Source organism: Arvicola amphibius, chromosome 3 (assembly GCF_903992535.2).
Source record: "Arvicola amphibius chromosome 3, mArvAmp1.2, whole genome shotgun sequence".
Taxonomy (NCBI): domain Eukaryota; kingdom Metazoa; phylum Chordata; class Mammalia; order Rodentia; family Cricetidae; genus Arvicola; species Arvicola amphibius.
The window spans coordinates 91,694,726-91,721,165 of NC_052049.1; the positions used below are offsets into that span (position 1 = coordinate 91,694,726).

Genomic DNA, 26,440 nt, shown 5'->3' on the forward strand with positions numbered 1-26,440 from the left:
AGCAGATACCTACCCGTGCAATTTCAGGTTGTTAAAATGCTTCAAAGAGCTAGGGGAACTCATTTCTCCTACATAGAAGCCTGGTAGGATGTCTCTCCTTCTTGGGGTGAGTTCATTATGGTACCCCAGTGCTAATTCACTTTTAGCAAACAAGTGGCTCACAAGTAGAGATTAAAGGTAAGAGCCCCAATTAGGCTCCACTTGCTCTTTTATTTTGTCTTTTCTGGATTGGCCCTGACATTTAGCATCGACACAGTGTGGTGTGCAAAGGAGATATGTTGGCGCTGCTTTTCTGAGTGTCTCCTCTACTTACTAGCTGTAGCCCTCACATAACCCTCTGAGTCCCATTCTTCTTATCGGCAGGATACAGATCATAATCCCTCCCCAGGGTTACTGTGAAGCCGGAATAGATAACATCGCTAGCCAAACTGGATAGAAGTTTGGCTAGCTGGAAGATAGGCTCTAAGATCTTATGATTTCTGTTCTGTTTGTTACTGTTTGTGTTTATCTTTCCACAAATCCCATGGAGTCTGCTTTCCAAGTAAATCTCCCACCCACACAGTCCTTACCTCTGCTGCCAATCACCTGGTGTGCTGGTTATTTTCTTTTCTTTTCCTTTTTGTCAATTTGACACAAATTAGAGTCACTGGAGAAGAGGAAACCTCAGCTGAGGAACTGCCTCCATCAGAGTGGCCTATGGCACTTCCTTCATTAATTATTAATGTGGGAAGATCTAGTCCTCTGTGGCTGGTGCCACCCATGGGCAGATGATCCTGGGTTGTAGACAAAAGCAGGCTGAACAAGCTGTGAGGTGCAAGTCAGCAAGCAGGGTTCCTTCACATATCTGCTTCAGTTCCTGGCCTTAGTTCCTGCCCCAACTTCCCTCAGTGATGGACAGTTACCCGGAAGCGTAAGATGAAATAAACCCAATGCTTCCCAAGTTGTTTTTGGTCATGGTGTTTGTCACGGTAACCGAAAGTAAACTAGAACTGGGGTTCTCTAACCTGATCTCCTGGTTTCATCTTAGATGCCTTTTATCCACTCCCTTCATGCCTGACACTCCCGGCAACAGCAGGACTAACCCGATTACATTTCCTCTTGTCTTTTTTAGGTCTTACGGAGACAGAAGGCTCCCAAGAACCATGGGTAGACTAAATGTTTCAGGACACGCTATATAGACAGTCTCTGATTTATGAAGGTTTATAATTTTTTTTGACTCCAGAACTTTGAGGCTCAGATCTTAAGCTGGTAGTTCTAACAAATTAGGTCTGGCCATTTGTCCTTTAATAAGCCAGGTAAAGAGACTAACAACAGTGAAAAGCAGAGAGAGAGAGAGAAAGAAAATTAATTCCATGTAGCCACACTGGGAAGAGGAATAAGTAACAGAAAGATCCAGTGACCCCAAAATTTATCCTTAGATTTAAATAGAGGGAAAGACGTATGCATAACTCAGCAGTCTTCTTCAAGGTATGGTCCTTCCCATCATTGGCCATCATTATCTTGGTTCCAATCGCTCCTGAATTGTCAGAACTATGAACTATCATCCTGGGAGGCAGTCTTCCTCTGAATGGCACCAAGCTTCAGTCACGGGGAAGGCCTGGAGAAATCCAATTTATTGGGCTCACTGTCTCAATTGTCCAGCAACTGAACAAGCATCTCTCCCTCGAAATGCCTTTGCTTCTGGCAGAACACTTACAATCACGGCAATACAGAAGCAGTGTACATTCAGTAGAAACTGTACTTTATGTGTTAAGCTTTGGTCTTCTCCCAGGTTGTTAGCTGACTGCGGGAAGATCTCTCAGCCATGTGATCATGAAGGCCACAGGACTCTGTAGCACAACGCACAGGTCAGTAATGACACAAAGCATTTAAAACTCTGTTATAAATAGGCTTTGAGCTAGATAATAAATGCATTTTCAGTTTAACTCTTTCAATTTATGATGGGTTTAAACAAGAGGCAACCTCATCAGATGTCAACGGACATCTGTACAATATGGAAGGCCCAGTGAAAAATTAAAATACGAGGTAGAAGCTGGGCAGTGGTGATGCCCGCTTTTAATCCCAGCACTCAGGAGGCAGGGGCAGGGGTATCTCTGTGTTCAAGGCCAACCTGGTCTACAGAATGAGTTAACCTGGTCTACAGAATGAGTTCCAGGACATCCAAAAATTAACAGAAAAAAAAACCCTGTCTGGAAAAAAAAAGTGTGAGATGAAGCTTTTGATAAAATTCATTCAAATTACGGAGATGCAACAGGACAGCAGAAAATCAATAACGAGATCTTCTGAGTCAAGGACCCCAAGTGCTACCCAAGCACACTTACAGCACAATGCTGTCCTGATCCTACTCCAATTCTACTTATGTCCCATGTGCCTGAAGACCAAGCAACTTTAGGTATTTTCATCCACACCACCTCTTGAAGTTATTGTTGGGCTAAGAAGGTATGGGTACTGTTCTAGGACCAGCCACTATTCAGGACTTCTGAGCAATCCATCTTAATCTGGATTGGTACTGGATTATAAAATGTAGATTTACAAATCACTTAAATTATTGTCCCTATCCTTAAGACAGCACTAAGTGTTGAGGCAGAGTATCCAAAGAGTGCGGAACTAAGTAAGGAACGAAGACAAGTGTGGTCCCTGGGTTTGAGTGTGATGCAGCCACTGCTGGTCCTTCTTTGCTGAGACCCACAGTCTGACCTTGATCAGGGACCTCTTTACAGCCTTCAAATACAGACCCAGACTCCAGATGTCACCAGGTAATTTAGTTAATAATGATAACCAGTGCTAGAATCTACTAAGGAATCGCTGGGGTAGGTAGTTCTTCTTTTAGGGAGTTACTTCCATCTTCAAAAGAAAGACTGCACTATGTGATTCCTGGGCATGAGAATGGATCACAAGATATACAATGAAACCCACTTTAAGTGTTTTTTTTTTTTTTTTTTTTTTTTTTTTTTTTTTTTTAACAGAGGGAGTGGGGGGAGTGAGTGTGGTGTGGCGGGGGAGAGGGTAGCACACAGACCTGTCTGAAAACGGCGTGGTGAGAAAGAGGTAGAGCTGACATGTCCACTTTGGGTTTTTTGCTCGCTGTAGCTTTCGAGTCTGTCCTGGAACTCACGCTATTGACCAGGCTGGACTCGAACTCACAAAGATCTGCCTGACTCTGCCTCTGGAATTTAAGGCGTGTGCGACCACCGCCCGACAGACCTGTCTACTTTTAAAGGCTTTAGAGTGCATGCACATAGGAGCTTCCGCAGCTACAACACACATAGATTATGTGACCACAACGCGCACAGATTACGTAGGGCTTTAAGACCCGGGTGGCCAGGCTGTTTGCCTGAACATTGATGGCGCATGTGCGGCCCTAGGGCCCAGCATCACTAACTCCTGGGGTGGCTGAGCATTTTGCTTGAATGCTGACAGCCCGTGGGAGCTCTGTTTGTGATGGAAAATACTAACCCTATGCGAATGTTACTCTGAATATTAAGCAGACTTTAAAAACCCTTGTGCTTTGAGTTTTGCTGGAGTTAGCCATCATGAAAAGCAAACTGCTTCTATTTTATTTACATTTTCCCCCCGAAAAACAAAGAGAAAACTTTTGTGTATTTTCATAGTAGGTCTGTGTTAGCATCAACTTTACAGATGACTCCTTCTGCTCCGAATATGGTTTGCATAATTGAGGCCAAACCAAGCTTCTCCTGTGAATATTCTTTTAAAAATCCAATTGCAAATAATAGCTATGAAGTTGCAATGAAAATAATTTTATGGTTGGGGGTCACCACAACGTGAGGAGCTGGATTAAAGGGGTGCAGCATGAGGGAGGTTGAAGGCCTCTGCTGGGGAAGAGCTTTTTGACAGAGCTATTTATGCTTAGGAATCAGCAACCATGCTCCCTTCGGTTATTGTCATGGCGTTTTTCCACTCAGTCTGACTCCCATCCTCCCTAGGTGATCTGTGCAGGCAGTTGGAGCTGACCCCTACAAACTGAGTCCCCTTTCCTGATCCGGGAACCATTAAGCCTCAACTCCCTTTCTGATCCACCCACCCTCCCCAAATCCGCCCCCAACCTTCTGCCCCCTTCCCCCCCCCCCCCCCCCCCCCCCCCCGTGTGTGTGTGTAATGCCTTCTTCTTGCTTGGAGTTACCTGGACAGCCTTTAAGTCTCTTTGGTGGGGATTTTGCACCTCAGAAGGTTGCCTGGCTGTTCAGGTTACCGTGGCAGCCAGAGAGTAGTGTTTTTATGTGTTTGACAAATTCTTTAAATCCCTCATAATTGAATCATGCCAAGTTTAGGGATAGAGTTAACTAGTAATTGTTTTTATAATATAAAACATGTAAAAGAACCTGAAAGAAAATAGAAGAGGGACTTGGGAAGAGAAGGGGTTTAGCGGGAGGGAAAGAGGCTAATGGGGCAACTATGATCAGAGACCTTCATGTATGTATAAAAGGGTGAATAAATTCTGTCTCGTTGTGCCCCTAGGCTCTGTGCGTACTTATCCGTCATGCACTTAGGCCAAGGAGATGCTGTCCCTGAAGTAGCACGTGGCCTGGGACCTTGGGTGCTTCGGTGGTCACCAGTGAGTAGGCTGACTTAGTCTGTGTGTTATCTGTTGCTTTGAGAAAGTTAACATGCATCTGGGAGGGCCCAGAAGTACCTCTTTTGCCTAGGTGATATAGGTCTAGCCCCTAAGTATAGTTCGGATTTAGACACACCCTTTAGGTCAGCCCAATCTCATTTGGTTTTTGCTATAATGAAAATGTTCTATTATTGGCATTGTCTAAAACATGTGGTCACCAAGGACCTGGAAGGCAGATAGTGTGAACGAGAAGAGAATTTTCAGGGTTTAATTAATCTCCGTAGCCATGTATGGCTGCCTATGGGTGGTAGTGGGTACTAAACAGCATAGGACTAGGAGGGGAAACCAGAAAACACTGTCTCAGAAGCAGGAAATGACTAAGCAGAATGGGAGCGGTACGCATTTCACAGTACTGAGGCCCAGACCTCAGGGAAGACGCAGATGTACAGACAACTGGGGGATGTGTGGCAACCTGGTGGCAGTGTAAAGAGTCTAACAGTTCCTTTTAGACAACTTCTGAGTTAGGAAGTGACGGTCTGGACCAATCACAGCATGTCACTTGGCTGCAGAGCCCTTGGTCTAGCAGTGTATGGGGGACCAGAGTTTCTGATTTGGCGTGATGGAGGCTGAAAAGGTGAACGCTGAGAAAAGTCACTACAGTAATTGTTAGGAAGCTGCCATCCCAAGTCAGGCACTGCTCAAACAGCTCTGCTTGGCTTAGCACTGGTTAAGTTACAGGCTCTCAAGTTCAAGAATAGAAACGAGGGAACTGAGGCTATGACTCCATTGGCCAAGGGCCTTCTCCACAAATATGAAGATCTGTCTGGTCCTTCAGGAGTCAATATATAAAAGCTGTACAAGTGGCATTGACATATAATTCCATTGTTGGGGGGAATGGAAACAGGAGGGTCCCTGGAGCCTTTGGCCAGCAAGCCTGGCCCAACTGATGAGCTCTGAGCTCCAGATAGAGTGACAGATGCTACCAAAACGAATAAATAAACAAACGAAAACAACATACACCACACACACACACACACACACACACACACACACACACACACAAACACGGTGGAGAGCCATCAAGGAGAATACCCGTTATCCACCTTTGACCTTCATGTGCATTTGTACCTCCCCCCCATATCCACACACAACAACAAAAAAGGAAAACAGTAGAACCAGATATGTTTAAATTTCGAAGTCCACAAAAGGAAACTTTTCATGGCATTATACCAGTGTTTTCAATTTCCTGGAGAACAAAAGAAAGTTATGTTTCTCTGGCAACAGAATGAGAGAGACTATAGACACTATACAGCCAATACTGGGCAAGACCTTGCCTTAATCTTGTTGGAGGTTTCTTTTCTTTCGTAAATTATTTTTAAGTATGTATGTTTTACTCAAATGTACATCTGTACACCACAATGTTCAGTACCCATGGGGGCTAGAAGAAGGTTTCAGATCCCCCGGGACTGGAGTTACAGGCCTTTGTGAACCCCTTGTGGGTGCTGGGAATTGAACCTGGGTCCTCTGTCTCTCCAGTCCCAGGTGTCTTCCTTAACAGACTCTTCTGTTATTTCTGGGTGCTTTTCTGAAGGGGATCCTCTATTTTGTTGCCAGACCTGTACCTCTGGCCTCTTCTGTCTGATATTAGCCCAAATCCAGACATGACAGAGCCTAGTATCTTACTTATTTGTGCGTAGTAGAACTCTCAGAAAGCATTTTGTTTGCAAGCAATTTCCCACTGACCTTTGCTTTTTCTGCTTCTTGTGTTTTGTTTTTATTTTTGAGATTATAATATAATTACATCATTTCTCTCTTCCCTTTCCTCCCCACAAGCCCTTCCACATACCCCTCCTTGCTCTCTTCTTTCCCTTTTGCTTGCTTGCTTTTGTAGTCTTCCACTGAAAGGAAACACCAATTCAAGAGTCAGTTTGCTTGGATTTGAAGCTTAGTTGCTACCTGACTCTAGGCAATCTGCTGACTATCCTGCCTACATCCTGACCTAGCTTAGCGGCTTTGCTAAGGCATTCAGAGTGCTGAAGACTGTGCAGGGCAGTCATCTCGGGAGTGCCTGCAGTTACTGTTCCTTTCCTGTCTCCTTTGAGAACTACCTCGACCTCCGGGACCTCCCTGTTGAAGCTGGGAGGCCTCCCTGGGGTGGGGCTGCCCAGAGTGTTAGAGGGAGCCTGGAGCAAGCAATCCCAAAAGACTTCCTGTGGTACTAGGGTACTGGATCAGAAGGCTTCCCTCAGAGGTGTTCTTAGCTAAAAATCATCCCCACTCCCAGAGAGAAACCATACAAATGTAAAACAGAAACAAACAAAACAAAATGCAAAGGAGGCAAAATGTTTTATTTTTACTCTTGATCTTAGCCAAAAGGTCAAGAAGTGATAACATGTTTTATTTTTAATTATGTGTGCCTGTGCAGTATATGAAATATGTAAGTGAGTTCAGGCGCCCTCAGAGAACAGAGGTTTTTTATTTATTCCCCTTGGGGCTGAAGTTACAAGCAGTTGAGATGGTCAGGCATGGGTGCTGGGTACAGAGCTAGGGTCCTCTGGAAGAAGAGCAAGCACTTTTAGCCGTTGAGCCTCTCTCCGGCCCCGGGAAGGAAGCCTTGGAAAGTACTGGAAGGTACAGTTTTCCTATGCGTGGGTATACCAGCTTCCTCAGTCCTTGGCTCAGCAAGAGTCCTGAGTTGCTGAGATCACAGCTCCGTGCTCAGGCGGTCCTGGTGCTGCCACCTACAGGACGCGCGGTGCAGAGCACAACGCTCTCCAGTCCTGAGGCAGCCGGGTAGTGAATGTGCCACTTAAGCGGTCTGTGTACTGTCCCTAGGCGAAACAGTGAGGAACGAACTCATTTCTAAACATTATTTCTAAGGGTGTGCAGGGAGTATTAAAAAAATCAAAGAATTCAAAGAACACACAGCTGAAAGTGTACCTTACAGTCCACTGCCGTTCTAGGGAGCTGTGTTTTAATTACTATATTTAAACCACATGAAAGATACCATCAATATTACTGTCTTCACTTCAAAGCAGGTTAAAGAGCCCCAAACACAACTGTTTAGAATCAGGTCACTCCAGTTCTGATGTCCATAAGTGTCACAGCCCCTGAACTGACTTAACCGATTTCCCTACCCTTCCCGGTGTGAGACAGCACCCAGCTTGGAGGACCAGTCACAGAGAGCGCCCACCTGCCTGCTGAGGTGGCCCACCTTAGCCTTAAAGCCCAGACACCTCAGACAAAGGCTTTATAACAGAGAATTTCACCTTCATTCATGCTTCTATGGTCTTCTGTAGAATAAGGCAATTTTTTTTTGCAAGCTCGTTAGCATGTAGTGTATTCTAACAAGGGTTTTCTGACTCTGGATCTGGGCGAAGTCTGGGGCTCCGGTGGGAAAACCTTACCGCTGCTGCTCATTAGAAGCACCCTGCGTTTCAGGAACTGGAAGGTCTGTAGGCTACTTTGCTCACTGAAAGAAGCTATAACTGTTTGCACAATCGCTACGCTATCGTTTCCTAGTGCCCTGTCAATCAGAAAAGTATGTATTCCATTAGAATGAATTAGACTATCAGAAAAGTATACATTCCATTAGAAAAACAAACCCCCAACCCCTTACCTGTTAGAGCACTGAGTTGAGCAGAGTGTTTTGTGTTTTCTCACAGGCTGGACTATAAGGTATCATCTTTATGGTACTCTGACCTAGATAGAATAATTCAGGCACCATTAAGATTATTTTTCAAACTAGAAGAGAAAGTCATGACTTATCCTAATCTAAGAAAAATATTAAAATGCACAATTTCAGTTTTTGTTTTTTAAGCCCACCCATTTGCCTCTGGGGAAATAAGACTAGAGCAGAGACCTGGTGACACACTTTGAAAGCAATTCTCACCCCACTCACACTGCCCTGGTGGGGGTAGGGTAGGAGGTTCCTATTAATGCTAACACTTATCAGGGGCTCCTGAGCAGAGTGATACTTTCTCAGGTGATACAAGCATTTGTTCCATGCCCAGGAGGCAAGCTATTTCTAGCAGGAAGGAACAAAGTGACCTATAAATAGACTGCCATTTACTTGTTTGTTTTGTCTGGGGTCCATTTAATCGCATCTGTTAGAAGGCAAGGGCTAATGTCCAGCCATTATGCCCATCATAAGCGTCTCTGGGGATGAGAAATGCAATAGAACTGGATTCTTCTTTCTGAATTGATTTTTTTTTTCTCCCACTTCAGTTATAATATTCAGTAAAGGTGTTGGGTTCTCTCCAATTCCTTCCTATTTCCACAAATAAAATACATATATGTCTATACATTTAAAAGCTTTGTAATATGCCCAAGACAAGATAGTGTCTCAAAGCCCAAGAGCAGTGGGAATTATGCAAGTCTGATGAGAGCCAAATGAGCAGAAGGATGGCCTCCGTGGGAATGCAGTACCTGCCCACACGTAATAGCTTTCCTGGATGTGGGATTTACTTACTGGAGTGGCCTCAAGACTGATTGCTTGGTTTGCCCAGCAAAGAGTAACATGGGTTGAGAAGATGAAGGCAGGCTTCAGAGTGAGGAAAAGGATGCTGACATCTGTATCCTGTGATCTGAGGGACCAGCAAGGCAGCTTTCCCTGATCTCTTTCCTCCCTCGAAGTTCTTGTCTTAACGCCTAATGATTTCTACACTTGGCTCTGTCATTTAAATTGGGGCACCACTTGTACCAGGGCCTTATTGTAATATATGGAAATCATACATTAATCATGTAATGTTATTATATAGCACCATTATTAAAACGGGTCCTATTTTAATGCTATATTAATTTTATAGACTTACGTTGCCAATGATGTCTGGCTGGCCAACAGCTGCTCAGTTCTCACTATGAAGCTGACTTCACATAGAGGGGAGAAAGTTGTTTCTCCACAACTAAAGTTGTAAAAGTTCTGGGCAGAAGTAGAGGTCAGAGGTCAACTTATCCTGGAACAATGAATGTGGTCAGAGATGAGAGCCTATTGACTTAGCTTGGACCACATCAGCTTCCCATGCTAACGTGTGCATGTAATATGCCCAAGACAAGATAGTGTCTCAAAGACCAAGAGCAGTGGGAATTATGCAAGTCTGATGAGAGTGGGGAGGTAGTTTTATGATTGGCAGTTCTCAGTGGAACCACGTTTTGAGTGATATTTCCCCAAAAGGATGTTCGTCTTCTGGAAGATAATGTCCACCACAACTCTGGGCAAGTTGTCTAATTTATTTGACTTTTAGATTTCTGGAAAAATGAAAGAGTTGAGTTAGATACTTTCTGAGGGTCCTTTCATACTCCATGGGCTCTAGTTCTTGTTGATATAAATATAATTTAGAAATCCATTTCATGTTCAAACAGGAAGGGGTGAAACCACTTTGCCCTCTTAGTTGATGAGGGAACAGGCTCATAAAGCAAATCAACTTGCCTTATGCCTTTAGAGCACCAAGGGAAAAAGTTAAGATAAGATGGTACATCAATGGCACACTTGAGAATTTCCCGTGGCGCTTCGCACATTAGTGAAATCAGTTTTGTTCATTCAGTAATCACCAATGACCAACCCAGTTGGTGCAAGCTATTCTCAACTAGGCTAGCACTGATGGAATACCTTTGACAGCTTAAGTGTTGGTGACTTGAGATTTATTCTTTTACTGCCTTCTGATTGATGGAGGAACTGTTAATGAATATGGTTATTATTTTTATAATGAGACATTCCTGGAAAGCACAGCTTGGGGATGGAAAAGAATTCAAGTTGAAGAAGACTGCGTTTTGGCAGACAGTTTTCAGGAGATAAAACCCAGCAGGAACTGTTTCCTACCTCACAGACACTTGATCTGATACCCCAGAGGGGACAGCGGGCAAGTACATCACTTTTTAAGATTTCTCTAAATACATATCTATACCTCACAATCAATGAATCCTGGAAAGTCAAAGGGATGGATATGTTTTACTTTTAATAAGACTTACTTCATTGTAAATTCTTGGCATCTTTAAACATCTCCAAGGTCTCATTTGAGTAACTCCATCAGCGTAGCACAGATCAACTGGAAACCAAAGGAAAGAATGATCTTCACCTAAGAAATAAAAAATGCATAACCCAGAAGGCTTTATATACATGCCAATGAATGAATTTATCCTTAACAAAATAAATGTGAATATTAATGTGACCACTGAAGAATGCCTAATAGCAGTACAAAGCTGGAAGTCACCACTGCTTATTAAGGAGAGATAAATATCAGTAACTTTATATGATTGTTTAGAAGTAAATCTGTAACAAATCAAAACAGCAAAGCTTCCACACGTTTGCTTGTGCTCTTGGGGCAGACCGCCTGATTTTTTTTTTTTTAATTTTTGTGTGATCTTAGACAATGTTCTTATCTTTTGTTTTAAATCTTACCCAAAAATGGTGCTATTTATATCTGTCCTGTGTTTTTGTTAAATGGATTTAATGAAGAGATACCTTCCCCCACACAATCATCATGTGACTATAAAACCTTCCATGGTGTTTTCCATCTCTACTTTTTTTGGCTAATGATGATGTTAATTTGATAACAATGAAAATATTATCTAAATCTTTTTATTAAAAGGTTTAAAAATTCTAAATTCATGATAAAATGCACATGGGGCATGTCAGTATTCATGCTAATAATAGTGTTAAGTATGTCAATTATTACATTGCTGTGGGACCAATCTCTACTATTCTTTTTCATATATGTATATACACACAACGTGTGAGTGTGTGCATACACACACGTGTGTGCCCAGTGTGTATGTAAGTATACATGCCCGTGTAGGTGCCTGCCGAGGTCAGAGGCTGCTATCAAGTATCTTCTGTCACTGTCTCTTTATGTTTTTGAGACAAGGTCTCTTGCTGAACCTGGGTCTTGTCATTTCACCTGGATTGCTTGTCAGCAAGTCTCCAGGAACTGCCTGGTCAGCTGCTCCAGAGCTGGTTATGGACGAGTGCTGCCACAGCCAGTTCTTAACGTGGATGCTGAGGATCCAAACTCAGGTCCTAGTGGCCTTTGCCCATTCAGCCATCTTCCCAGGCCCAAAATGCCTTTCATGTTGCAAAGTTATTTTAGAAATCTTTATTTTTTTGTATCTGAAGGGTTTACCTTTCTGTCTGTATGTACAACTTGAGCATGCCTTGTGTCCAGGGAAAATCAGGAGAGGACATTGAATATCCTGGAACTTGATAGATGGGTGTGAGCTACCAGGTGCTGAAAATTAAACCAGGTTCTCTGGAAGAACTGCCAGTGCTCTTGACCACTGAGCCATCTTTCCAATCCTGTAAGCTAGAATTCTACACCCATTAATAGTTCTCTGTCCCTTCCTGCCACAGGCCCTGAAGCCTCCATTCTGTGTCCAGTTCTATGATTTTGCTCTTACAGGTACCTCATGAGTGGGGCCAAACAGTATATGTTATTGTGTCAAACAGTTTCGGTTATTATGAAATTGGTTTCTTTCCCTTAGCATAATGCCTCATGTTTCATTCATGCTGCAGCACAAAACAGAATTGGGAGAAAGTTCCCGACTAACTAACAAGGAACAGAACATGATGAGTATTCATTTTCCCTCACTCAGGAAGCAGGGGCCAAGCTTGGATTACACTTCATGGCATCAAGTCCAATCGTCTTTCCTGCCACTGCTATATCCCCTAGGCTTTTCCTCTCACGATAGAAAATGGTTGTTGAAGTGCCCGACACTTATCATGCATGTAGTCCAGCCATCAACAACAAGGAAGGAAAGACAGATGAACATGCCTTTCCTTTAATGACACTCTATATTGCTGTTAGAGGCTAATCACGGGAGCGGTATGATTTCAGATGATTAGGATGACCATAAGAAAGACTGAGAAACACGATCTTTATTGTTCATAACTCAGAAGCACTGCACAAAAGATGAATTCTATATTGAGAAAGAAGGGTAGAGATGAAATAGAAAGAAGGTCAGGAGGGTCAGCCTGAGCTTACAACACCGAGTAGCAATGTGGTAGCGTTCATTCCGGCAGGTAGTGCTGGGTTGATTATCTCTAGGCCTACAGCCAACAGTGGCCAATAACTTTGAAAGGATAGCTAGCACTTTTCTCTCCTCTGTTTATGCAAATGAGACTTACCAAATGTAGTTAGTGAAGCCTAGAGCAACAGGAACAAGCTATTAGCTTGTTCTCAGTTGGATTGGTTCTCAGTCTCTTGTCAGTTCCTTACTTCCTCAAGATGGAGCTATAGTTTTTGGTGTCAATAAAAATGGAGTCAGTTATATTCATTTTGCGAAGTAGCTTCCAGGAAGATAGTTGAGTAGGAGACTCTTTCTCAAAGCAAGTCCCTGACAATGTGTCCATACATGGAATGATCTTAGGGGTTTCAAAAAGTTTACAAGTCTTCTAATAACACTAACTTTTTTATTTGTCAAATTGGTAAATGCGTGACCTTTAAGCTCACTGATTTAGCTCATAGGCACTTTTGTGTGCAGGCACTATGTGTCCCGGCACATCTTTCTACATCATTTTAATGAGGCTCCATTTTCCTGGAGGCAGAGGTGGGTAGAGGTGGGGGTTGAGATGGGTCAGGGCCAGTTGGTGAAGGAATAGTATTTATTACAGTATTGGTTTAAACTGAAAAACTAAACATATAAAACAGTGGCTTTGTTATTTCAGGGCCTCTGGTGTTTTAAAAAAGTCTTGGTATTAGCAGTTTTATCTCAGAGCTTTGCTGTGACGGGTGTGGTCCTTAGGGTTACAAGAGATGGGACAAAAGGTTCTGTGCAAAAGGATGAGGCTAATGATTGAGTAGTTAAGTTTTAATGATGCTCTTGTTATAGTCCCCACTGCCTCCACCTTTAAACAAAAGTAATTTCAAAGCCTCTGACATTTGGGGAGGACAGGATATCCTACTGCTATAATTTATAGGACAGCTCATGGCTTCATTGGGCCCCAGCCATTCTGAAAGGTGATAACCAAAAAGTCCAATAACTCATCTGGAAGAACAGGACAGTTCCTTAACACTGTAGTCTGGTGACCTAAGAATAAATTCACTGTTACATTGGACCTCAATCATGGCCTATTTCTTATGGTGTTGTATAACCGTATTTTTGGGTCCAGTTAGGTTCCATTGTGCCAAATCTGTAACTTTCATTTGCATCATATCTGAAATATCCCATGGCCTTTTCCTGTAATTCCTGTGACTCATAATCTAAGAAGGCAGAGCAACTGTAGTGGAAAGCGCCATGCTCTCGAGCCAGCAGCTCTGCTAATGGGCTCTGCCCCTACTGAGCCATGCAGCCCTGGCAAGTCATGTTTCTCTTAGATCTTTATCTTCCTGCCCTTGGACCACAGGGTCTCACGTGTGTCAGGGAAGTGCTCTACCACTGTGCTACCCTCACAATCTAGAGTTTGCACTGTCAAAGGAAAAGGAGGAGCCTATTCATATGCTCTCTGAGACCTCCCGTGCTAAAACAAAATAAAACTTGACAGTGGCATTTTCATTTTCATCCTAGCAAGAATCAGACAGTTATCACGGAAGAGGTGGAGAAGTAATGGTTTGTGGGCACAATCCTCGTTATCACTCCAAACCTTTTCAAACACATGGAAATGATCACCCCCAACATCACTGCCACCTCTAACCAAAAATCCAGATTGCTAACCATACCTGCAAGAATAATCTCTCTTCTAAAGAAATGTAATCTGGGTGTTTCAAAGAAAAATCAGGCACTTGGTTCACGGTGTTCCTTCTGTTGGTCATCTGGGGTTGGCATCTGTGGGCTGTCTATATTTTTCTCATAGTCTCTGAGCTTCCCTTATCAGATTAGGGCCTTCAGAGAACAGTCCTTTGTCTTTCTCAAGTCTAAAGTCGAACTTGCCCAGGAGGATATCGTACGTTAAGTGTAACAGCCCTCGTACACCACAGAGCATCCCCCACCATTAGTGTTTGCTGTCACAATCCCTCTACTTCAGCTCAGTCTGGAGCAGTCTGTTTTCTCTGTTATGGGGAAGGTGAGCTGAGGCTTCCTGGCAGTAACTTTGAAGCCACTAAGTGTCATGTTCAGTGACATTTTGGTGGGAATTGAACTCATAGCTTGAGAGCTGTGACAACACTTGCCTTAAGACACGTCTCCTTTTTCAACTGACCGGCTACAGATTTGTTTTATGGAGCAAGAAATGAGACTTTGAGGATCTGGGCCTAGTAGAGGCCCTGAGCTCAACCCTAATCTTTGGGCCCCACTGCCTACTCACCCATGAATGTTGACATCAGCCAAGACAAACATCCACCTCTTTTTTTCTCTTCTTTGGATTTCAGTCAAGATTATTTGGAGACGTAGATGGCACGACCATGCCATTTAGTTTGAATATGGAAGCAAAACTCTATGCCGTTTAGAGTAGGCCTTTGCCTTGCTTTCTCTCACTTCTTTGCCTCCTTCTCTTTCCTTCCCTCTGGTTTCCTTCTTGTTTGACCCTAAGCTTGACTTAGATAGGGACCAGTTGGCAAGGGATAGACTGTGCTACTTAGGAATGACAAAGTCAATGGCTGTGTGGGGAAAGCTCTGCTGAGCCTTTCTGAAATAGCCTGTCTTTTTGGAAGCTGAGTCCATGGTGAGGTGGAACACAGGACAAACTGGTTTTCCAAGGCTTCTGTTCACCTTCTTTGGTCCAGGCTGGTGAAGGGTTTTCCAGGTGGGTTTCCTGTTTGTCCCTAAGGCGAAGGTCTGACCACCCATGATAGAAACGCCACACACATCCAGATTCCCTCCTAAGATTAGTCAGGCACACTGAGGCACTAGCTAGGTTAGCGCCAGGGAAGGTATACCAGAGTGACACAGGCGTGTTCTGCAGATGTCTTGCAATTTTGTAGTGTACTCGTCACCAAATCTAGGCACATCTGGGGGGCAATAATAGGTCTCCCCATCATTCATTTTTCCTTGACTGAGTCACAACAAACAAATTTATCTAGAGACTCCATCCAGGGAGATTAATTTTAGATAGCAGAGATAGTGGTCCCTGCTGATCACCTTTCAGGGACCATAGCTCTTTTTTTAACTTCTAGTTTTTAGTTTCTAATTCCCATGAGGGAAAAAATCTCTCTCTCTCTCTCTCTCTCTCTCTCTCTCTCTCTCTCTCTCTCTCTCTCGTGTGTGTGTGTGTGTGTGTGTGTGTGTGTGTGTATTTCCAACTTAACCTTTCTGTAGCCTCAGGAAAAACAGTGAAACACTCAACACTTGGACTTTCAAGGCATCTAGCTGCGGTGTTGTTTGGGGGGAAAACAAGTAACCACATCGCTCTTGTCTCTTTTAATTTAAATTTTACACAAAATCTGTTTTGAGAGGGAAATGGAGCATGCTAGGCTAATGACAGCCTTCCTTTCTCCCACTTGTCTCAAGTCACAGGGATGCGGTCCTTGCTGGGTTGGGAAGTTGGCCACCACGCACTCATTAAAAGAAGCCTCCAAATCACTGCAAAATGAAAACAAATGAGCAGCGGGGGTGGGGACGTGGGGGGGGGTGAGGCAGGTAAGGGTGGCGGTGAAGCTAGAGGAGTGTGTCAGAGAACTGACTTATTCTCAAAGGAATTCTCACGGCAGCTACACAGGTGGCCGAAACCTCTGGTCCGAGACGGAGGAAATGCTTGACTTCTCTGGCTTGTCAGTGATTATTGTTTGGATTCACTAGGTGCTGCAGGAACTAGCATGCGGGTGGGCACCTGCTGAATGTTCTTCGGGTGGGGAACGTGTGCCCAGAGTAGGCGCCAAAGACAAATGACCATCGGCCCCAACAAGTGCCAAGCGCTTCTCCATCTTTACCTGGCGCCTTCATAACGTAGTTATAAAAATTCTTGTTTCAAATTAGCACCCCTTTTGAGTAGAGCCAGCCACTGCTTGGCCACAGGCTGGGACTCAGTGGGGGCCAGTTGGCGGGGTGAGGGGATCAAAAGGGGACACCAGGGCCGCACAGGCGAGAAGCGCTGCAGGGTAGTGGCTGCCACCGCACGCCCAGCTGGGAGGCCGCCACGGAGGCGGCCCAGGCGGAGATTAGCAGCGGCGGTCCCTCCCTGGCCCGCGAGTGAATGAATGATTAGTCTAAAGCAACTCCCTGGCCTGGGCAGCTCTGGCTGGGAAGGGCGGAGTCTGAACCACTGATCCTCATTTTAAGAGAGAAAGGCGCTGGCTGCGGTGCGTGTATTAGCCGACCTTTTTTGTAGCTTCAACTTCTGTCCTCCCTAGTATCAGACCCGCAGTGGTTTAAACACGGAGCCTGATCTCCAAGGCCACTCGTTCCCTCCGTCCCCTCAGCTTCCTGAGTGCCCTGCATTTCCCTGAGGAAGAAAAGGGGGTGTGAAAAGTTGAGGGGACCCTCCTGCACCCAGTCCACCGAAGCTGGGACAGCGGGAGGCGCCGGGTCTTTTGCTCCGGGCGTGAGCGGGTGGTGGCATCCCGGCTGGGGGCGGCTCCTTTGCGCGGGAGGAGGCGGTGCGCCGGGCGCTGGAGACGCGCCTTCCCGGCTCCGGCAGCTCCCCGGGGCCGGTGGCCGGCTGGGCTGCAGGGAGGGCTAGACCGCTTGGCACAGCATTCGCAGGAGTGTCTGTCGCTCCTGAGCCAGGATCGTGGTCTCTTATGCGACCCCGCGGGTTCTGCACAGTGCCCCGGTGCGCCCTTGTCTCCCGCATCGAGCAGGCGTGCGGGCTGGACATAAGAGTCCGGGGACTCGGCCGGAGTTGCGCGTGCGAGAGCAAGAAACCAGCCCGGCTCCAGAGCGACGAGCGCACTCGGCAGCGCCACCGCCGATCCCCAGCTCCCGAAGCTCCGACACCCCTCCTCCCGGCCCTATTCTGGCGCGGAGGGGCCGACTGCTAGCCTGCTGTGAGCAACTCCCTTAGAAAAAAGCCGCCGCATTGGCCGAGGCTGGCCGCAGGACCCCTCCTCCCGGGGCGCCCCCACTCCTCCCCCGCCGCTCCGGGCGCCCGCCTCCCTCTGCCGACTGTCTCCCGGCACGCCGGCCCACAGCCCTTTTGACTGCGAGCGGCGGCCGCCGAGCAGAGGCTGCGACGCGGGACCTGCAGTCGCCCGGGATTCCCTCCAGGTGACGATGCTCTGGTTCTCCGGCGTCAGGGCTCTGGCGGAGCGTCCTTGCCGACGCTCGCCTGGGATTACCTGCTGCGTCTTGCTGCTGCTCAATTGCTCCGGGGTCCCCATGTCTCTGGCTTCCTCCTTCCTGACAGGTAGGGGGGTGGGGGCGGGAGGGACCAGTCCTCCCGGACGCTGGGGTGGTTCTTGGGAGAAGCGGCACTGGCTGGCCCGGGGATGGGAGGGTAAGGAGCACCCACCTTGCCTGGCCCTCGCGGGCAATGGGGGATGCGGAGAAGCCCGGAGAAAAAGGGTGGGAAGGCTGTGTTGAGGTAAAAAGATGTGGGAGCTGAGTGACTGCTATCTTCGACGGGGTGATTATTGGCACTCTGCTATTTGAAGTTAGGAAATTTTTGATTTACTTACGTTGAATCTTTTTCTCAATCCTTGTTTTAATCTTAACCTCTCCTATGCAATGAAGGAAAAGACAGCGCCGTTTCCCGCACATCCTCTTTTCTCACTCCATAGGATTCCAATAAATCCACTGTGCTAGGCAGCGTTTTTCAAGCATGGTTTTTCAGACCTTGAAATTAAAGAAATGATCTTATTTTTAAAGGTTACTAATAGCAGGATACAATAATCACACATTTTCAGGCAGGTGAAGACCCCAGCTGCTATTTTGAAGGACATGCTTATCTGACACCTGGTGCAGAAAACAGAATATTTCTAAGAGAAAAGAGATTACATTTCAGAAACTGATTTCAACTCGCAACAGCAGGCAGATTCACCTGAAAGGCTCGTTCTTTGACACGGTCCTGAATTTTGTTCAAATTTAAGATCTTCCCTAATGACCAGTTTGGTGTGAGTCTGTGTGTGGCAGAAATGCCTTCCAGAGCACTAGCGTTATTAAATATGTGCTCAGACCAACCGAAAACAGAAAACCTATCTATATACTGTAGTGACTAAAAAAAAACCCGTAAAAATTATTTAAAATAGATTTGACAAGATTTGTTTGTGGTGAGCTTGATTACTTAAAACATTATACATTTCAGACGACTAGCATAAAAGGTAAGATTTTGCAATAATTCCATTAATCAAGATTTAAATTTAAAAATACTTCCATCTTCATTTCAGGGTCTGTTGCAAAATGTGAAAATGAAGGGGAGGTCCTCCAGATCCCATTCATCACAGACAATCCTTGCATTATGTGTGTGTGCTTGGTAAGTGTTACAGGTCAGGGAAAGAGAACGTAACTGCGGTCTCCTGCAAGTCCATCTGCTAAACATGACAGAGCAACTGTCTTCACACTGATTTTTGTCATTACCAAATTTCACGTCACTCGTGCATTGAATCTAGTTAAATTTCCTATTTTTTTTATTTTGGCAATTTCTGCCTCAGTAAGCTGAGAATGCTTATCTTGGACAGCGCTGTTGTACAAGTACAAGTCAAGATGGACTTTGTATAACGTTGTTTCAGGAAAGCTACAGTTTGCAATGCCTGCCGCTACAATGAAGTCATAGATATCACTACCCCTCCACTTTCTGCACTGGTTCTATCCAGTGAGCTCAGCAGGGGAATGCTGAGATGGCATTTCGGTACAGTGGTCAAGGATAAGATATGGGAGAAGGGAGAGAGATGACTGCCACACGGGACAGACCTAAGACAAGGTGTAATCTTGAATTGAGCTCCCGCTTTTCTTCGCCTACTGAGACATAAGCTCTGGAATACAGGCTTCTTTTCTGACTTGGAAGCACAGTCAGGAAGAAGGACCTATTCTTAATCAGGAGTGACCCTTGGCTGTCAAATGCTTAGTTGGTACTGGCAGTGGCTAGTAGATTCAAATGGATCATTTGTTTCAAGTTATTTTAGCTTAAACTACTGATAATTCTGATAAATAGCCACTTGGAGGTGATTAAGCCACACTGAAAAGACTTTCTGAGACACATATAGATCTACAGAGAATAACGTTTCTACTGAAGAGTGTTTTACATGCCATTTACTTTTGGTAAAACTCAGTTAAAACTACATGTCTTCAACCCCTGTTGGGAATACTTTAAGGCATTTAAGAGCAGATGCATACAGTGATGCCCGGATGATAGCTTGTTATCCCAATCAGCTGTAGGGAACTAGAGAGTAATCAACTTTCTTCAGACAAAAGCCATGCTATCAATGTCGAGAGGACCTAGACTCTTTGTGACAAGAGATGAGGTGAATGTTTAGAAATGATAAGTGAGTTTGTGCTTGCATCAAATGAATATCAGGCTATGAACCGAAGAAATCAACAGAAACAAGTAAACGCGCTTTTCATTGGCTGAGACAATGAGAATGGCAGCCCAATGAAAGGTGCACTTCTGTACTGATGAGCTGCTGTGTTAACCATCTTTACTAAAGAACTGCCTGAAAATAAGTTCCGAGTTTATACTATGGCTTAGCTATAGATTCACAAGTGTGGCGTGTGAATATAGTCTTCCTTTTTCATTTATTTGTATAATGTGAATAAATGATTTTAATTTTCTTCTCAACATTTTACAAGAGATTATCCTAAGTAATATTTAAATATGCTGAGAGCTCTACATGTGAACCTATTACCTTTCTTTTTGGCAATACTACAATTTGTGAAGCCTAAATGCACATTTTGAATTTTGCAAACTATTATGACATAAGATAATGAAACATCCCCCACAAGGCATTTCCCTTTCCTAGTAGTTCTATCCCCATGATAGACAGTGCCTTTCTTTCAATGTGGAGACCTAGTAATATGAAAATTGATACCAGGGTTATTTGCTGCATGCTTTATAAAAGTATCAGTCAAGTTCTGAACAACAGAAAGAACATGGAGAGGCATCTACAGAGGACAAGTCTCGGTTTTTCCCTTATGCTCCTGGCAGTAGGTCTCCCCCATTATTCCTTCAAATGTCTTCCTTAGCTGCTATGCCCAGTGGTAGCTGACCATGACCTTGGCAGGGATGTAGAAGGATGAGCCCAAGTTCTCAGTGTCATTGCTTCTCATGCATCTGTGATGACTTAGGAAGAGTAGGTGGTGAGCTGTATGCACTCTTGTAAGTTTATAGGGGATCTGCCACACCCATAGACTTCTTGCTGCCCGGTCAGGAGGCTGCTTGGTATTTTTGGACTTAGGTTGGAAAAGAGATATATTTAGTAAAACTAGTAGTATGTGCAAGCAACATTTCCAAAACCTTATTGATTTGCCAGACAGTTTGCAGAGCAGCTTGCATTATTTAACTTGAACCCCCTAAAAATCTTTTGAGAGGATTCTGCTCATTTTGAAGACGAGGAGGCTGAGCTTTATGAAATTAAGTAGCTCGTGAAGGTCATCTTTTATCTGCACAGTATTCAGTATTTTTATTTATCAAAATTACTGAGCTGACACGCCGGGTCATGGCTCTCTGTCTCTGGAACATATGCATAACTAGGAGAAATGGGCTAGTTGTTAAGCTAACGAATGAGAAGCTGGAGGAAGGAGAGAGCCTGTCGAAATTTCTTTTCCTCCAGGCCTTCCTTGAATGATTTTGTTTTGTTCTTTTGAGCCATCCAGAGCTCAGTGAGCAGCTGTTAGTCACACCGCATGGGAGGAAAAAAAAATCTCTTTCCGATTTCAGCTGACCTGCAGGGAGTCTTGGTCCTCAGTGAGGCTTGTGTATGAATATTGGAAGATATGTGATAGTTTAACTCAATTTTGGATTAGAGGCGTAGGAATATTTAGTTTGGGTTGGTCCAGCTATTTTGGAATAAAGTAGTTAAGGCTGGGTGTAAGCTCATATCTTGTTTCATAACATGTATGAAAAAAAGCTAACCTTCAATGTATGCTTAAAAAAAGATGAAGGAAGTTACAGTTGGTGGAAGTCCGTGGCCCAGAGTCCTGAGTGTAATTACAGTGTCAGAGCCTGAAAAACTCCAGAGAATCTACACAGTCTGATCGAATTTTTAAGGTTCGGAGTAGTTCAGACATAGAATGAACACATTTCTGTGGATGCTCTGGGGACGAGGACATTGCAGAAGCGAACAATTTCACCCCGATTTATCAGTCGCAGAGGCCAGAGCATCCTGCCAGAACTGCCAGTGGTCCAGGCATAAGCTGCTTGTTAGGTGGCAGCAGAATCACTTTTACAAATGGGTGGGTGCTGTCTTCAGTTCTTCAGTTCCAGGACAGACAGAGGTGAGACGTGGGACCGGGTTCTGGACCCCGGGGATCCAGGCAAGCAGTGTACCCTAGAGAAACGCGTGTTTCCTTGTTCAGTGAAAAACAAAGCAGGGTTTTCGCACCTGTGATCTTTAATGGGACGGGTGAGCCTTACCCTGTTTCGTTTCCATGATCCCCACCCTCCCCTGCTAGAGTCAGTTTCCTAATAATGCCCAGGACAACACACGGGTGCCTGTCCCAAAGTTCTGCTGTTGGGGACAGTCACACTCAGATGCATGCCATCTCCAAACCCACCAAGTACAGGAGGAGGGGTGTCCATGCTTCTGGGTCTTTGCCCACCTCACTGCAGCTGAGGAAGTGGTGGGAGCCAGTGAGTTCCGCCCAGGACTAGAAACCTGAGATAACTTTGGAGTCTGGGACACTGAAAACCAGAAGTCAGAGCTTAGTTTGGCGTACATTTTGTTCAGCAAAAAACATTATTCCTGAGGCTGAAATTTCCTCTTTTAAATCCAGAGGTGCAATGCAGAAATGGGCCCTCGCTCATAAAAAGCCATGTGAATTCCCTGTTACAAGAAGCAGGCCCCACCTATCTTGGAGCTGACTGAACAGCTTAACAGAGCCGACCTTGTCCGCTCCTCTTCCACTTTCGTAATCACCAAAATCCTCTATCGCCCAAGGAACAGCTCCAGCATCTCCGTGTCTCAACTGCCTCTGCCTTAGGGCTTTCAGCTCTACAAAATCCTCATGTTTTCCATAGTTCACATTCTAACTACCTGGAGTAAGGCAGAGATCATCAGAACTCATATTAGGCCCTTAGCTGCAGTATGCAGAGATTCCTGTGTGCGCATGCGCTGGGGTATAGCTTCGCTTGTTGAGTCAGGGACATGGGGCTTGCAATGTGTACATGTAGATCTGTGTCCTTTTTTCAAAAATGGCTCATGTCATTTCAGAAGTGATCCAATTTATTTGTTTATATTTATATGGTTGTTTTTAGGTAATGTTGGCTGACCACTTTGAACATTTTTGGGGAAAGGTTACTTAGACAGTGGTGCGGCAAATTCACAAATGCCTGCTCTGAGGCAGTTCCTCCTCCACAGGTCTGTAGGCTCAGAGGAGCAGAGCAAACCTGGGGCCACACAGGCTCTGAAGGCAGAACTGGGCTGCGAAGTCAATTTACTATCTATTCAGCAATCTGCTTCTGCTGGTTGGTCACCTCTGGAAGCTTTCAGTGCATCACCTCCACCCAATTAGCTCAAGGCTCTTTGTAGGAGGATTCAGAATGAAATTTTGAGGGCTGGAGAGATGGCTTAGCCATCTTCTAGGGGTCCTGAGTTCAATTCCCAGCACCCACATGGTGACTCACAGAACGGATTTTGAGCTGGTAGCACAGACCGGTCTTGGATTTGGAGACCCTTGCAAGGATAGATGCAGCTTTGCTTGGCATCCTGTCATTTGGGGGAAGGGGTTTAGTTTAGGAATTCAGGAAGCCTCGTTTCCCATCTAAAGGGTGGCAAAGGCAACTGGTCCTGTCTCCTCTCTAAGCCGGTTTCCTCACGTGGAAAGTGGAATGGGTGTCAGTGTCTAGCCTGTGGGGTTGCCATGAGAATTCAGTGGTGTGGAAGAGAGAATGTTCGTTTAGCTTAGGACGTAGATGGAAGGAAGTCCTCTGAGGTGATTTTTTTTTTTTTTTACTGCTCTTCCTATGTTGGTATTATCCTTTAAATTATTATTTCCTTAGATGAAGTAGTCCATAGAGGGTTGTCAGAACAGAATACAAAAAAAAATAGTCGATGCAGAAGAGACCCAGGGGTGATCATATCCACCCTTCTCTGTGAACCAACTCCATTACATCAGTAAGGTTTAGGGAGGTTTATGTCCCTCCTACTTGAGCTGGCTGGTCACGACTGTTCCTTATTGGCCCAGTGTTCTGTGGGCCCTTTTGTGAGTTTTCCCCTTGCTCTCTATTAAATATCAAGAAAAACTTTCCATGGGAGTGGGGCCTCCTTTCTTGTAGGGTATTTACGTCTCCATGCCTGTGGGGTCCCCTCCACTTGTACTTTCATTGGCAGAGATAGGGTTGAGCCGTGGTGCCCCCGTACTTCTGGAAAAACTGCCTAGTGGTCTGGCATCACGGGGATTTTCCTGGCCCGCTTTGTGGCAGTCTCGACCCAGCTCCAGACCTCAGTGCCCCAGCCTTTGCTGCTCCCCTCCCCCAGCCCTCTCTGACGCAGCCCTGCCTTCACCTTGGGCATCAATAGTAGCCCATGTTTTAAGTCAAGAGAATGATGTTGAGGACAGAGTGGGCCTCGTACTACACTGCGTGAGGCTGAGAGAACACAAGACAGCAGGGAGCCAGGCAGCCAGGGGCCAGGAAAAATAAAACCAGTTAATAAACATCCGTTGGTTAAGTAGAGGGTCTCAGCATTTCCCATCGTCTTTGTGGCACTCTGTGTGGTGTGTGGTAGACAGAAGCCTTTGCCATGAACACAAGCTAGTGTGGTAGCTTCTTGTGTATGGGGACCAGGTGTGCTCAATGGACTTAGCGCAGATCATCAAGTGACCTGGGCGTGTGTTTGGAGACCTGTTGATTCCTAGTTCTAATTTTATGGAACATTGCTTAAGGCGTTACGAGGAGCAGGCTATAAATTCAGTCACACGGTATTTTTTTCCTTCATTCTATACCTCTCTCTGCTTCCATTTTGCCTCATTAGTTTCCAGCCTGATCCATGTTTATTTAAGTCATTGTGCTGCTTGGAGATGCCTTAAGGAGACCAAGCCCAATGGGACAGTTTTTAATCCACAGCCTGGTGGGGCAGAAACATAGATGCATAAAAAGGGTTTATAAGCTGGGCCTGTTCTGCTAGGCCTATGATTCCAACTACTTGGAAGGTTGAGGCAGGAGGATCGTAAGTTAACATGGATGATTTAGTGACAGGAGATCTTCAAATTGAAAAACAATTTTTTTAAAAGGGTTTGGAGTCTATAGGTCAGTTTTAGAGTGTATGCCTAGGATGGGTTCTAAGTTCAGTACCCGGTACAATAAAATCATAAACAGAAAACAATAAAAACATAAAGAGGAAACAACAAAATAAAAAAAGGTTTACAAGAATGACAGAAAAAACTTCACGACAGACTCCAACTCACTTAGGTTAGAGGCAAATTGCATCATGGTGGTAAGACCTTGGTGGAGGCAGGGGCTGGTAACACAGTCTAAGCGAAGCATTGCAGGAGAGAGGCAAGTGTGACTGGGTTGTGTGGGGAGCTAGTCCAAGGCTCCTGCTGCTCTGATGGAATGGGAGGTAAGAGCTCTAAAGGAACCAGCTTGGGAGCCCTTGAGCTTCATAATAAGGAAAAAGTCCTTTGCGTGTGATTGGGGTCAGAAGGGGCCGTTTAACATTCTTGCAAGCCACATGAAACAATACGATGTGCTATTTAAATGCCTGTAGGAGTTCTTGTGGGCAGATGTTTAGAGTGGAGAGGCCGGAGTTTGGAAAGCATACTGCAGACCGGTGGTATGGTCAGGTGGCAGCAGGCATCCTGCAGCGCGGTGTGTACTGGGCATGGAATGAAGGCAGTAAGTCAGTGTTTGGAGAATACGGCAGCCAAGGGTGTGCGGTGCAGGGTGAATGACATGGAGACTGTCACTGTCACACAGGCACTGCTGCTAGGAGGAAAATGGTTCGCTCTTAGAACACCCTTTTTGGAGCTCCGGCCTCTCCTTCCACTTACAGAGACACAGTTCTCTACTTCACGGTGTCACCCATAGAGCAAATGGTTTACCAAAGCTGTAGGCACAAGTACAGGTGTTATGAGAGGCCAGAAGCGCTGAATCCCTTGAAGATGAAATAGCAGCCAGATGTGAGCCATCATGTGTGTTCTGGGAATTGAACTCTGGTCCACTGGAAGAGTAGCAAGTATTCCTAACCACTGAGCCATCTCTCCAACCCGGTTTCATTGGTGTGCTAACACACTGGCAAGTCTACTGGAAAGAAGCGTTTTTTTTTTTTTTTTTTTTTTTTTTTTTTTTTTTTTTTTTTTTGAAAATGCCCCGCAGGCTCTTAAAATGTGCATCTTGATCTGGGGGAAGATCAGGAGTCCTCATAGAAATAAACATTAGGGACATATACTTGGGCTTTGAATGGAGATTTTAAAAACCCGAATCTGCAATGTTAACCAGAAGGGTTAGTCTTGACAGAAAAATATGTAGGGGCTGCTGTGGAATAGATTAGAGTTATGGCAGCAGAAAGAGAAGGTGGAAGGCCAGGGACAAAACGAAAGCGTTTGAGAAGATGGTGACCAGGTTCGTGGGATGCTGAAGAAAATCACACTGACAATGTAAGGAAAACCGCAAAGCAGGAAGTTTGTCACCGTCACCCTGGATTGTGTGCAGCCAGGGATGGATGGGCCTCACCTGCCTGAGGACTGTGGTGAATTTGCTCATGAGGTTGAATTGATCACACACGGGGTTGGCTTGGGACCCTGCTGTCAATAATCCAATGCTACGATTGCCATAAGGATTTTGAAAAATTAATGCAAAGATCACAAAATTTTCCAACTTTGATTTTAAAAGATCTCACCAAAACTGATTACACAAATACCACAGGAAAATTTCAAAGGCACCAAAGCAAGCCTTATTTCATGGGCAGAAGT

At 45.0% G+C, this 26,440-nt stretch overlaps 1 protein-coding gene across 1 annotated transcript in view; it reads left to right on the forward strand.

Moving 5' to 3' along the window:
• Positions 1-17,173: 17,173 nt before the first annotated feature.
• Bmper (BMP binding endothelial regulator) overlaps positions 17,174-26,440 on the forward strand; it is a 252,979-nt gene continuing 243,712 nt past the window's right edge. Inside the window, exons 1-2 of the mRNA XM_038322939.1 lie at positions 17,174-17,783; positions 18,763-18,848. Of these exons, the coding sequence (XP_038178867.1) occupies positions 17,651-17,783; positions 18,763-18,848 (219 nt within the window). The 5' untranslated portion in view covers positions 17,174-17,650. The remainder of the gene's footprint in view (positions 17,784-18,762; positions 18,849-26,440) is intronic.